This window comes from Falco punctatus (genome assembly GCF_963210335.1).
Source record: "Falco punctatus genome assembly, chromosome: 5".
NCBI classification, from domain to species: Eukaryota; Metazoa; Chordata; class Aves; order Falconiformes; family Falconidae; genus Falco; species Falco punctatus.
Genome location: NC_137584.1, coordinates 41,736,946 through 41,751,878, shown reverse-complemented (window position 1 = coordinate 41,751,878; position 14,933 = coordinate 41,736,946). Strand labels below are relative to the sequence as shown.

At 35.7% G+C, this 14,933-nt stretch overlaps 1 protein-coding gene across 2 annotated transcripts in view; it reads right to left on the bottom strand.

The window, feature by feature from the left end:
- Positions 1 to 14,933, bottom strand: part of PRKN (parkin RBR E3 ubiquitin protein ligase) — a 766,653-nt gene that overhangs the window by 371,788 nt on the left and 379,932 nt on the right. For both annotated transcript variants that reach the window (XM_080390567.1, XM_080390566.1), the window contains exon 6: positions 1,413 to 1,528. In XM_080390567.1, the coding sequence (XP_080246693.1) occupies positions 1,413 to 1,528 (116 nt within the window). The remainder of the gene's footprint in view (positions 1 to 1,412; positions 1,529 to 14,933) is intronic.

Genomic DNA, 14,933 nt, shown 5'->3' with positions numbered 1-14,933 from the left:
ATATGCTATTATGACATGTCAATAAATAATCCCACTAAACTACTTAGTAAAGAAAGCCAGCAGTTTGTTCTGGGAACGGTTCAGCTAAGCAAACCCAGAAAATTACCTCTTTCTTTCCTTTAGGATTTTGCCACAAAACAAAGAAAAAAAAAATACTACTTCATGAATATGGTTGAATAGGTCTGTACTGAATATATCAATTCACGAAAATGATAACATACCCATTTCAAATTTGAAAGAAATAATGATAACCAGTTCTCAAGCCTAAGTAAGCATATTTATGGCTCATATTCTTCCCTCTTGTTCTTGGGAAAAGGAGAAAGCTGTGCTCAGAATGGAAACTTCGTATTATCTTCAATTACAGAGAGGTTAATACTGCTGCAGACTTAACCACTGGTGACAAGCTACCCAAGTAATTCAGCATGTACTGCCTGCAAGGTAGTCTCTGAAAGAGACACGCAGCAATGCTGCAAATGCTATGTATATGGGGAGTGACCAACACCATACTCTTCAATGCACAACTATCTTTTAAACTCTAAGACTCATTTGCTTGAGCCAAATACTGTCAGCAACCAACTAGCTGCTATCAATGCAGCAGCACGCATGCACAACATAAACTTCCTATTGAAAATAATATCTTGTTCTGATTCTCTTAGAGATAGTATAATTATATTATGTCCAGGAATCCAGCTTTTCTTCCCCAAAATATGTATCTCCTTAACAGTTTCATTCACACTTCCTGCTATATTTTTCTAAGTTCTTTCTTCTATTGCAAGGTGTAGACCAATCAACAGCAATACTTAGAGTGTATAACATGGTGTCATTAGTTAATCTCCTAATCAGTAGATAAATGTATTTCAGGTAATTCTTCACAACGATGGTAGCTGTCTTGCCTGGACAATTGGTTTTTAATCCATGCATTTACAAGTAATGGTATTGAATATATGTGCCCAAATACCACAGAGTAAGATGGATTACAGTATTAAAAACTGCAATAAACAACATGAGAACAGATGCATTTGATTTATAAAACAAACACCAAAAAGCTCCTTTCTGCAGGAACAGCTTATCCCCCTCAAAACTGGGCTTTCTTTCACTAGCTCTTAAACACAGATTAGCAGCAAAGATCTACACGCTTATGCCACTATCTTGAGCACTTGAGGTTGTAGTTAGAAATTAAGCAGTTAGGTTTCCACCTGCAACTCAACTAAGGTACAAAATATAAATCGTAATCATACCAGCAAAACAAAAAGCACACCAGAAAATGTGGTCCATTTTCCAGCACGATACTGAGGTGGGGTAGGGGGGAAATGTCTATAAAGGAAAACCAGCAGAGGAAGAAAAGCTCTTTGAAAGTGCTGTAGTCTCAAGCATAGCAACTGTGCATCTCTGACACTTTTTGTTGTACTTACCTAATATCTGTGCATGTTATACATGTGATACAGCGACTGTTTGTTGTAACGAGGTTCAAAGCCACAGATGTTTCACTGTCAGTGGTTGGATGTGCTCCACATTTAAAGTAAAACTCCTGAAATATTGAAGCAGAGATAAAGAGAAGATTACATACCTGCCATGTGTCCTTCTTTTATCTTAGGCTAAGTGACATTTGAGACAACAGACAAATCACCACTGCCGACAGAAAAGGACAACAACCATTAGCAAAGGTTTACAAGGAAACCCTTGCAAAGATACCAGTCTAGGTGCATATTTTGTTCAGTAATTTCCCTAGTCAAGAAGATATTTACTTGTATAATAATTTAATATCAGTGTGATGCATTCTGTGATTTTCTGCATTTCTAGGAAAAAAAAACACTTCCTCTTGACTTCATCTAAGTATAGTCATCAAGATCAAGGGTAGAATACTAAGCATTGTCAGTATTTATTAATATATCCACTTTTTTTTTTTTTTTTTACTACAGATGTTACCATTTTCTGAACTCCAGAACACAGGATTTTAAGTCTAAATTATTAAAGTCTAGCCTTGCTTTTGCGATGTTGGCAATCTACATGATAAGATTATACCATCATATTAAAGGCAAGCTCTAGCTCTCTTAGGACACATTACATTTGTAGTTATATATTATAATGTATTTGAATTAAGTTGCTTTAGTCCATACCGCTACATACAGCCTCTTAGACTGCATAACACTTTTTACACAACTGTGTGTTTTATTCCCTTTTCCACTGCACCCCAGGGAAAGCCATACCAATCATGCTGTGCTTTGATAAGTTTTTGTTACAAGAGATTGTTCTAAATGTCTAAATCACTCTATGCATATGTAAATAAAAGCAGTTTGAACACATGCTTTGCAATAGGAGCCACAGATTACAGTCTGGAGTTTCTTTGTTCCTATGAGTCCTTTTTTCCCGAATCAAATAGTGGAGGTTTATACTGAAAATAGTAAGACTTGTATAAATAAAAGTGTGAATTGGAAGGTAATAGTATAAAAGCATCAGAAGAAATGACGAGAAGGCATAAAAGAATGACAGGTGTTCATGGCATTAAAATATTAAGATCAGAGATGATTCTCAAGAAACCCAGACTGGGGGTAGGGCGGGTAACCTGCGGCAAAAGAAAAAGGGACAGGGACAGTGAATAAACCAGTAGCATTTCCTAGTGACTTACAGAGGTGGGCTAGGATGAAGAAAAAAAATACAGTTACTGTTACCATCCAAACCCCAGCATTAAGAACAAGCCAAAAATCATGAAAAAGACTTGCTAGGTGACATTTCCTAGTGTCACCTCAAGTTCCTAGGTAGACTATCTGGACACTTATTTTAGTGTTTGTTAGTATATGAATGCAAGAGAATGTGTGTGGTTGAATGAAGTCAGTCTCGTTTGATACAAAATTATTTTCACCTTTATACTGCCTTGCACTAAGATTTACTACAAACTGTACTAAAATCAGTCCAGAAAAAGCTTTTACTTTCTCACTGCCTTGAGCCTTGCGGTATGGAGTTCATCTGCAGAACAGCTGCCAATTACTGTTTTTTTCTCAGTGGTGATCATTTAGATATGTTGTATATTTCTACATGAGACAAATACAGTGTTACGCAGGGATATGAGAAATATTAATACAGCTTTTCTCCCAGGTTAGTCAAACCTGCTTCTCAGAGAGGCACTGACATATGCAACAGATTCAACACAAATAAAGTATTCAAACTCCACTGTAAGTTAAGGACTCATTGTGTGAAGCATGTGTTAGTAGCAGGTTGAGAGAACTAAGGGGTAAGAGTATAGGTTTTCAAAATAGGCACACCTTTAAACAAGCATAAGTATAGTTTAAAGGTGAGCCTATTTTTAAAACAAAGTAATTGTTCTCAAAATGTTTGAAGTACTCACTTTTTTGTATTTACATAGAGCTAACTTTTTAATAACTGTATCATCTTCCTGTCCTGTTTCATAACATCAGAAAGCAGTACCAAGCAAGAAAATATGCTTAAAGTCATCCTTAGACATTAGTTTCCATGGTTTTTTTCTCTTCTAGACCAAGTTCCACACACAAACGTTAAATATCAGCCCAACTTGAAGCATTTCAGCAGTTGGGAATGAGTCAATGGAAGTACATATTCATCCAGAGTACATGAAAATCCTACATAATCTGTAACGTCAATTTATTTTCAAATGTTTAAATGTATCCATTAATCTTTGTATTATTTGCTGATGAGTTTTTGGAGCTAGGGTTTTTTTTGTCCTTTAATTTGATTTTATTTTTGTTTGAACAAATTGGTAAGAAGGATTTATTTCAATGCAGGGGAAGTCTTGAAAGTATCTCCTTGCTTCATTACATCCTCTGCATAAAACTAACAGATTATTGACAACTCACCACTCCAGAACAGATAAACTATGGGCCAGGAAACATACCAAAGAAAAACAATTTTTGATAAAATTGCTTACCCACTATAATAAAAATTTATTTGGGTCAGTCACAAGCAAAAAGAAAAAGAGTAATAAAGGAAGTAAGCTCTAAAACACTTGAAATAGCTTTAGACTTTTTTTTTTTTTCCTAAAGAGCATCTGTTTGATGATTCTAATTGCTTTTGATAACACCTCACAGTGTCTGTAAGTTTCTCATCATGGAAGCTCTTTAATGAAGATGGAAGAGAAATAAAGTAATACATTTCTTATTCCGTACTCCAAGATGTATGGAATATTGCTTACAACTCAAGGGAACAAAAAAAAAACCCCAACCAAAAAAAAAAAAAAAAAAGGGGGGGGGGGGGGGTATCTAGTCTTGTGGTACTTCCCAAAATACCTTCTCTTGTAGCATTAGGAAAATTACTTTTCTGTACTTCTGTTTATCAGCCCAAACACTGCTCTAAGAAAATTCCTCTACTAATTACATTTATGATGTACTTTGGCATTGCTGAATGAAGGACATTATGGAATGTGAAAATACTATTTGAAATAACAAAAGAAAATATTGCCGCTCTCCAAAACTATTCATTGAAAGATTCCCTGCTTGAGTAAACTGCAATTAAAGAAATAGAAAATCTTAATATTAAATGCAAAGAGAATAGAGGGCTTATTAAAATTACAGAAAACAAAATCCCTCAGGATTATATGTCAAGTGTTCGTTCAGAAGAAATATTAAAGATTAAACAATAAAAACATCATTTATAACAAATGTGTTGAGACTAGCAGTACAGTAAAACCAACCCACTTAGAAAATGTTCACTCTTGCAAAACCAAAAGGTATCAATCCACATTAATGCCCACTTCATCAAAATCAACACAAACAGTCCATGTCTGTAGGCCTGAGACATCAGTGCTGTGATGGGAGCTCAGAAATACGAGGAGAGACTGGAATCTGAAAAACTCAGTATACTGAGTGCATGACAGTTCTGGCAGTGTGGACTACATTCCCACATTTTATCTTATTTTTTTAATCATAGTTATACACATTCCAATTGTTTGAAAGCTTTTAAAAGTCATGAACTCAGTTAAGTTTCCAGTTGCAAACAAAAATTTATGCGGCCTGGTTTTACACACAGCATTAAATATAAAAATCCACAAGTTTTTGTTACACCTACCAGATTTTCCAGAGACTTAACATACTTCTTGTGATGCAAGCACAACCTTTGTATACCAGGGCATATATGTATGAAGTTACAAAGAAAACCCATCAGTACAAGTTGCTTCTCAACTGATTCTGACAATGAAATTGCTGAGAGTAAGATGAACAGGGGAAGAGTTTAGCAACTTATCACCCTCCAGCCTTGCATGTCCTAAGGCATGTAAATGTAGCTATTCTTTCATACAGTCTTTCACCTGGTGTATGATAGCCTAAGGAGGGAAATTTGCTGGATTGTTTAATCTAAGTAATTTATGTTCCAAGGTTAATTCCCAAATAGGTGTAGAGACCTTGGAGTCAGCCAATATAGGACTAATCGTCTAATACTGCCACAGAGTTTCACACTCATATGAGCAGTTGTTACTTCTTAAAGTTGACATCAAAATGTCTCCCTATTCTATAGTTGTTATGCTGTATGAGACAATCCTTCCAGAATTTTAACCTTATAATAATAAAAAAAAAACCCTTACAGAATAACATCAAAGGGACAGGCAAAAGTTCATGCAGTCTGCGTCACTATCTTATCACTTCTAAAATATTTTTAAATAGAGATCACATTATTATTCCTTTCTGCACTTGTGTTCTCATTGGTACAAAAATTTCTGATGAATGGTGTTTTTTTTTTTAAGAATTTCTGTCCAGCAACGAGTAAGGATGTCAAGAAATTACTGCAAAAGCTGAGACAAAATTTAGAGCTTTTCTTCGTTCTGAAAGTGAGTAGTTTTATGGTCACCTTCTACTGCAGTGAATGCCTTTAGATCATTTTCTTACCTAAAGGCATGGGTCCCATAAAATTGCGAACATTCTATTTAATACTACAAATGTCTTTCTTTTGGCAATGTATCTGATAGATTGTTATTCAGAGAAGGGAGCAGGCATTGCTCTTACATACTTTTGTCATATTCTTCACTTTTCACTCCTTTTACCACCTCTGTGTCACACAACATCATAAAAAGTGCAAGGGGGAAGAAAAGGTTCAAAGATACATGGTCAGTGTTAGTTACTTTTTATGAAACTCAAGAAAATGCTTTAATTTATCAAAAAACCTGATATTTTACCAATAATATGTCTCCCTAAATTCTGTCGTTTTAAACAAAGGGATTTGTGTATGCCTAACTGCTGATGATAAGCAAATTGTTTTCTACATGGTCAAGTAATCAACATTAAGTAAAAGACCAAAGTCATACCCAAACCATCATTTGGAAGCCAGGGTCTGAAACAGAATAAAACCCAGAAGAAACTTCATCATTTTGCTACATGTTCCCCAGTCCAGTTTATTCCACTGTCAGAAAAAACACAGACAGCCTGTACTTCAGCTGATACACAACATATATACATGAAAATACAGGTTCCTATCTCTGTTCCTCAGTCACTGCTGTGTTAAGCTGTTTAAAAATCCTAAGGAAACTCAGCCTTTGCATTTCTTATTCCATTTTCTCAATAAGCTACAGAACAAGGCGGGGGGGGGGGGGGGGGGGGGGGGGGCGCACTATGGTACTTTTCCCCTAATGATTTCCACACGTGGTTATTTAGAATGGATAGGCAAATCCAACTATGAATGTGTTATAGCCATTGAAGGTGTAGTTTTCATTTTTCAGATTATCAGCACTTACCTACTTTCATCTGTTTCACCATAATTATTCACCTGATTGAGAGAAAACTTCAATGCCATTGTGGCACACTCCTGTGATAAAGCTTCATTTCCTTTTCCAACTGAAAAATTAAGTAGATATTCAGTGGGTCTGAGGACAGACTGAAAGAAACCTACTTCTGAACAGCTGTGGAATGAAATATTTCTTCTGAGATGTTCTGGGAAAGACTGTGTTCAATTTGGAGCAGAGATACTTTAAGGTTCCCACATCCCAGAAGAATTAGAGGCAGTGGCTTTCCAGGCCATAGGTATATCTGTGGCAAAAAAAGTCTGCAAAATGTCACAGTTCACAAGTAGAACAGGCACTGCTTTTAAAGTTAAATAAGTAAAAAGTGTGAGAAAACCTGTTTGAATTGCACTGGCTAACTAATATGAGGAAGGCTGTACAGCCAACGAATGATTCTTAGAGATTACAACAATCAAGTCTTAAATGATTTTGTGATGATATCATGAATGCGCTGATAAGACTTCCACTTTTTTCTGTGAGCCAACGGTATTTTAACTACCTCTGGTTATGGAAATACATCTTCCTCAAAATAGTGGCGTGCACCACCAACTTCCCAATTCCCCTATGCAGGTCAGCAGACGCTACCAAGAACCTCCGATTAGATGCTGAGCATTGCGAGCACCATCTAGTACCAACTATTTAGAGAACGCTACTGTTCATGGTTTGTTTTTACTAAACAATGACTCTGAGACCTAAACATCTATTAAGATCAAAGGAAGAAAATTATTATTCATAATTCAAATTTTAATGTATGATTGGGTTAGAGTAAAAAACAAATAAAGTGAAAGCATTCCTATAGCTACCTAAATTTCAGACAAGCAAAGTTTTCTGTTTCTTCAATGTTTGGAGTTCAGCTAGAACTGCTTTTGCAACACTTGTAGCTGAGAAACTAACATTAGGCTCTGCTCCTATCATTGCCACTACTTTTAAGATGATCTCTATTCAGGAATATTTCTTTCCTACTTGACGTTCCAATCAAAATCAAACATTCTCTCTGCGGATTTCCTGTGGTTCATAAACTCAATGCTTGATCATGATACCAATAATGCAAATCCTCTTCCAAGGGCAGCTGACTTCCCTAAGGTGGGAAATGAACTGCCCCTTGGGCACGGCTAGCTGGACCGCCTCCTAGGCAAACAACAAATAAATACAGCTCTCATGGACTGTCTCAGCACTTGTGGACAAACAAGCTATTAACTCATTTTAAGGGAAAGGAGTTGTGCATAGTATTAGATCAGCCTTCAAACTGCAACATGTAACTCCTTAATACTGTTCCAGAATTAAATATATAAATTGATCACTACAAAAAGTGGAATAATGTGTGTGATTCACTGATAATTCTCTATTAAGATTAAGCAGGAAAATAATCAAGGTGATTAAGTGACAGTGAATTTGAAGGTCCTTACTATAGAGTTTAGAAATACTGTGATGCAAATGTTAAAGATTTTAATGTAAGATTTTAACCATTCACATACCAATACCAATTCAAATCTATCAAAAGCATATTCACTACACTCAGGCAACACTTATTTGCTGTAAAAGAAGTTTCTTAAACTATTTTTTCTATTTGAAAGAGGATCCTGGAAAAACTCAGCACCTGATCTCAGACTTACATTATCAGAATGCAATCAGAACAATCAACAAGAATGAAAACAAAAGCCCAATACCAGCATATTTTATATACATTTCTACACAAATTACCTCAGCTTTTACACCTTCAAATCCACAAAATCCCTGATATAGAACATGCAGCAGAAGGGCAGCATGGCACTTTGTGGGTGTGGTCAGAAGTATGAACTTTCAAAGAAATGCCTTTATGGGGTGTAAGGAGAAAAACTGATAACCCAGGAGAGATCAAATGTCATGTAGTAAATCTTGTTAATATACTGCTGATAATTAAGCTGACCTCAAAGATAAGTTAAAAGAACTTTTGATCTGAAAAATGACAGTAAAGTGCTGATATAATAAATCTAAATGTCTATAAGAAGTATATACTTATTTAATTTAGCAAGAGAGAAAAGCAGCATCAAAATGTAGAAGAAAAGGCATTTCTCTAATATCTGCTTTCTGACTGAACCCCATTGCCCTTCTCAACTGCCTCTGGCTAAGAAGATCTGTTATTCATGATAAAAGCTCTTTAGGATGAGCATCCATTGCCAACTCTTCACTGAGGCAGTTTGAATATGCTTGGTCTCAGTGATCACACCAATGTGCTGACCTGTGCGAAGGATGGGGGATGGAAGGAGTCAAATTTTAATATTATTATTACATTTTTGGGACAAGCACCAGTTTGGGGCAGAAGTGTTACTCTCCTGCATTTTTCCAAACTTTCTTTTCAGTTCAGCAGGAACAGTGGCAATCTAAATGTGTCCAAGTGACTAAAAGACACGTTATATTTCAGAGAAGTGTCATCACATCTTTACAACATCTCCTTCTCATTCTTTGTTGACTTTAAATATATTCATGAGACAAAAACGCTGAAAACATATAGTACCATTTTCTCTCAGAATCAAACAAATTCACCATACCTTTTATTCAGTTGAGGATATCAAAAACATTTTTTTGTACACCAAATACTTGAACAGAAAGCTTATGATATGGGAAGTATTTTAAGTGTAGCGGGATTACAGGATGAGAAATGTACATCATATTCAATTCTTTACAAGACCTAGTGTTATAGTCCTGACCAAGTCACTCAGAGCTAAGGTTCAGACATACAAAAATGCATCTAAAAAGTCATTATAAATTATTTTTATGATACATTTTCAAGGGCTACAAAACAGCAACAGCTTCTGTTCTCATCATGCCCAGCTGCCACTTTTATCTACATTCTTTAAAAAAACCAAAACCCAAACCACAAATGAACCAAACCAAACAATAATTTCTTACATATTTTTTGTCCTTGCCAAGGGACAACAATTTCGATCTTCCATTTTTCCAGAATTTATTGGAAGAACAATGGAAGTATTGCTCAAAAATTTACAGGACAGCTATACCTATCTTTCAGTTTTAATCAGCAGTCTAATGTGATATAACCAAGATTAATCATTAAAACAATCTTGTTAACCACCTCTCATAGAACCATCACTTATTATATGTGATTTTGCAGTGATTTATACCAAGACTGGTTTTGTACAATTGTGCATACAGCTTGCATACCTACTGTCTGCACTACAAAACAAACCAACCAACAGCTATTACTTTTCAGGTAATAATTTGTGATAATATATAAAAAAAGCAGACAGATATAATTAATATTCAAAAAACTGGTATGATGGGTTATTAACTATATAAGGTTATAATGAAATCTGGGCTCTGAAGATAACATGTTACTATGGTTTTGTTGCCCTTTTGTGTGTGAGAAAAGCAACGCGAAATGCAGTAGCTATCACGTATTATTCTTTCCTTGTCTACTAGAAAAGACACAGTGGAAACAAAGAGCACAAATGCCTTGGGGATCCCTTAGCAGCTACTGCCCATACAATACTACTTCAACCAGCCAGCAAAGTGTGTGTGAAAGTGATTTTTCTTTTTTAACAGCAGCATTTCTCATTTGCTTTGCTTGTCTAAAGGCAGCCACACACCATGCCTGCTTCATTTCTCTGCAAGCAATTGCTCAGGCTCAAACATTCCTGTCACTAATTCAGCTGTCATTCCTTCGAGTACCAATATGATCCTGACACAAAGACAGAATGAACAGATCTCTTCAGCATGATCCAGCTCTTCTATCACCCATTTTCTCATAATATAGACAAAGAAATGAAGGCTGTAGGGCATCATGCCCTCTTATAAAATGGTTCTTTGCCCGGAATGTTACCTCCTAGTGGAATCAAAGGCACCACAGAGATTCAGCCAATCACCAGAAGTGCCTAACTAACATGTCACAGGTACTGTAATGTCTGTGGTATGTAAAGATACAGTAAGATAACTGTAAGTAAACAATATTTCAATAAGAATGGCTATGCTTTCATATAAAACAATGTGAAAGGTCTACATCTTCCTTGGTCAGGAAGAGTGCAAACTCTCCCCTTCCCTTCTCTGCTCCTACCTTTTTTCATCCATGTTTCATTTGGAAATGTAATCTCTGATGAACAATAACTTCTAGGCTGAATCAAGACTGTAGTAGTCAGGAAGATTAAATTATCTACCCAGCCTCTGGAGCCTAACCCAAATTTTCTGTTGAATTGGTTCACCAGGTTTCAGCATGTATGAAACATTTGATTTTGGAAAAGTTCCTTTGAATTACTTGAGCCACAGAGGAAGTCTCAGTTTCAGAGTAGCTACTTAGAATGTATTATAATCATCATGTCCTGAACATTAGTGTTGATTTCTAGGGCTTAAACTTTCCCATCAGCCTCTTTAAAAGTAGAATCCAACTGTCTAAATTTGTTATCAAGTGTTTCCTGTAGAGAATCAATCCTTTACTTTGAGCTTAATTTTCTCTGGCAATCAGATTTGAATTTCTATGTGAACATAAGCCACAAAAAGGGCTTGAGGAGGGAACAAACTCAAATACTATACGATATCAGATCATCAGGCTGTGCTTCTTATGGCATAAAAAGTTGTTTGCAATTACAGGTTTGAGTGATTTGTTTCTTTCCCAACCATGCTAACAAGCACTTGGGGTAAAGATAATGATCAAGAATCCAAAAGGACTACAGAAAAAGGCTAAAGTGTATGAGAAACAGGGCTCCCATACTTGAGCTGTAATTATTGCACAGGTGACATTATGTTGTAAGGTCTCCCAAAGAATCTTATACTGAGCCTCAGAGAAAATGTCACAGAGTTAAAAAATAACAAATATCTAAGTAAACTACATAATTTCTTTAACCGACTGACTTCTCATGAGTATTCTACATGACAAGACCAATTCCACAGTCTAGTCTATAAATATTGTTGGGTTTCTGCAATATATGCAGTAGATTCCAATCCACCCAATCCTATTTCAACAAAAACATTTAAATTTTGCCTATCCCTGGATATCAGAAGAGCCGGGCAGATTCAAAGCTTAGAAAAAAGTTTTTTTTAACCCCACAACCATCTTAAAAAATGATGTTATTTTGGGGTTTAGGTTTTCAGCCTTCAACTAATATCACCAATATCCTACGGACTCACACCCATCCATTAACCATACGGATTATCTACAAGCCTGTAACACAGCTGAAATAGTACTAAGACACCTTTCATTTAGCACTAAGGCTGCCTGGGGGAGCGTTAGTGTTTATGTGAGGACACTGAACAGACAAAATTAAGCTGTAATACTACAGGAGTGGCTCTGACTCATCTGTGTGTCTTAGCTTTGAAAAAAATTGGACAGCTTGCTCTGTCATCTTTCCAATGCCTGCCATAGATCAAGATAGGAAAGAGAACAAACCAGCACAGATGTCCCAGTTGGGAACAGTGAGAGGAGGAAAGGGAGGAAATGGCAGAAATGTTGTTCTTTCCCTCTGTATGAGATATGTTCATCTTTTGCTCTGAAGACTCAAAAATTTACTAACAAATATTTGGAATCTCCTGAATACTCACTGAATAGGCAATGGGTTTTTATGAATTCTATTTGACATCCAGCAGCTTTTACTTTTCGTTTGAAGCATGTTCTTTGCCACGTCTATGGATTTTGTTAGCACACCTATAGCTATGCTATTCTTAATTGAGTTCTACTGAGTTATTAGGGTTTGTGCTCCTACTACTCTCCTTTCTACAAAGATGCTAAAGAGCAGATCTGGTGTCCCACCTACACACAGAGAGGTATTGTCTAACCCGCATAAAGCAAGACACATGAAACCCAAAGGTTTGGGGAAATTTTGCAAATTTTTTCCAATAATGATTTTTCAGGTTTGTCTGGTTGCCAGAGTTGATAGGTTTAAGAGTAAATTTAGATGTGTCTGTCTTTTTTCTCTCCTCTAAATCTCTGGTTTAAACCTTTTACTTCTACATGGACTGAACTGTCAAACAGAATAGTTGTGCTGCATTACGCATACTGAAACTTTCTTAAAACAAAAAGCAACTAAACAAAATACTCTGCATTATGCCCAGAACATATGATAAATAGAAAAGAAGAATTTTTCTTAAATATAGTCACACAAATAAACAGAAGCAAATATTTGATTCTCTCACCATCATCCAAGGAGGGAAAAGGACTATGTATATGTTTATTTAATTTTATTGGTTTCAGCTAAGTATAACCTGTACATAACTCCTTACACAAGGAACATTACAATTGTTCCTTCCACTTCTGTGAAATGAGATAAAGATGCTTCATGAGTGAGGTATTTTAGATGTTTTTAAAAGCACAACTTAAACTATAATGTCTAGTGGAACTATCTCACAGTCCTATAATTATTTTCAATAATTAAATGTATGGCTTATTACTTCAAATTTACAAAATAAAAATAAGTGGACAGTGTTTTACATGACTCGTACATTAAAAAAACATGCACGCAGCATTGTTATGGAATCAATAATACCACTACCTATTAAAATGGCATTATACACTAAAGTTTTGCAAAAACTTTCCCTGGAGGTTCTTAGAGTTTACTAGATGTTCTTTAAAGTTAGAGGCCTGCAGTAAATGAAGTGGGTAGTCAAACAAATACTGCCCGCCCACCCCCACCCCACCCCCCCCAAAAAAAAAATCAAACCCCTTTTCTGGTTAATCTTGTACTGAAAAACTCAGTAAAACATTTGCAGTAAGCTGAATTTGTTCTCTAGCATTTAGTCAACAGTCTCTGTCTTTTTTTAAAATATATTTTCAATATATAATATATACAGATAAGCTAGATGCAATATATATGCAAGATGAGCTAAAAACCATAAGTCACAGTGGGAGATTCATTATCTCCTGTATAATATATTGTTAGGAAAAAGAGAAATTATTTTTCCATTGCACTCATACCTATAGTTTCTAGCATAAGACCTCTGAAAAAAGCAGCAAATAAGTTAAACAACCATTTAACACAATAAACTTATCTCATGTGCATACCAGTACAGAAGCAGCCAACATTTATCAATAGTTGACAGCACAGTATTTGATTTGAAAAGGTATTTTCTATTATTAAAAACACAAAGATGTGGACACTTTTTCTTGAGAATTTAATACATGTCTAGTGTAGGTGGCTTTTTGCATAACTTTAATACAATGCTGATGGTGCCTTGATAGAATGTTTTCACTAAAGTGATGTATATTTGGTTTTCCCAGCAAAACTTTATTTATGCTGTCTTCATCACAAAACAAACAAATTTGTTTTTCCTAACTTAGATTGTATCCAGGGAAAACAAAGATACATCCACACTAGTAAACAGCTTGTTGTTAAAGAATATCCAGGAGCACTTCTGAGTGATTGAACAGAGTCATCCATACAGTTGCAGCGTTAGCAAAGTCCCACACACATTTTATGTGATGCTAGCTAGCATATCTCACAAGCAGAGTTCAGGAGTGGGCACACCCAGGCTTAGTTCACGATATGTGGTTTGCATCACTCTTTTGGGGCCCAAGAAAACTTACTAGCTACAAATAAGCAATGTTATGCCACTTGGACTTCATGCATAAAGAATTTTAGCAGCAACATTTGACTTTGTGATCCTCCTAGGAACAGTAAGTGGGGCATGGTTCGCATCTCCCTCTACTTCTGGGAACACATTTTCTTCTTAACCAGTGCTATTTCCTGCTCTCATTTCTGCTGGTCTTCTGACCAGGCGGCTGTGGGCAGGACTCTCTTACCCTTCTCCTTTGCAAAACATTTTTCTGCACCCTGATTTCAATAAGTAGGTTTCCACCTGTAGAAATAGCTGTAAAATCATACTTAGTCAAAAGAATTTGCATAAATCTAAATCCATGCCCTTATTTGGATCAAAAAGTAAATTTGTTTGAAATTGTGACTAAAAATTGATATACATGATACTAGAATCTTTAAATAAGAGCATGAACAGTACATGAATAGTATAAAATGTTTTCTGCAAAAAAAACCTGCTAACTTGTTGAAATTTTAACTGGCAAATTATCTCAAAAATGTATTTCTGAAAGAAAAATGTTTAAAATTTATTACTAAACTATTTTACTTCAGTTTTATGTGAAGAAAAGTGGTAATCTGAAAGATATAAATGCATGATCAAAATCACTGCCTTGTAACTGTCTTCCAGGAAAATAACAGAAAAATAGAGACACAGACATTACCATGGGCATTAAACAAAAACAACTGTC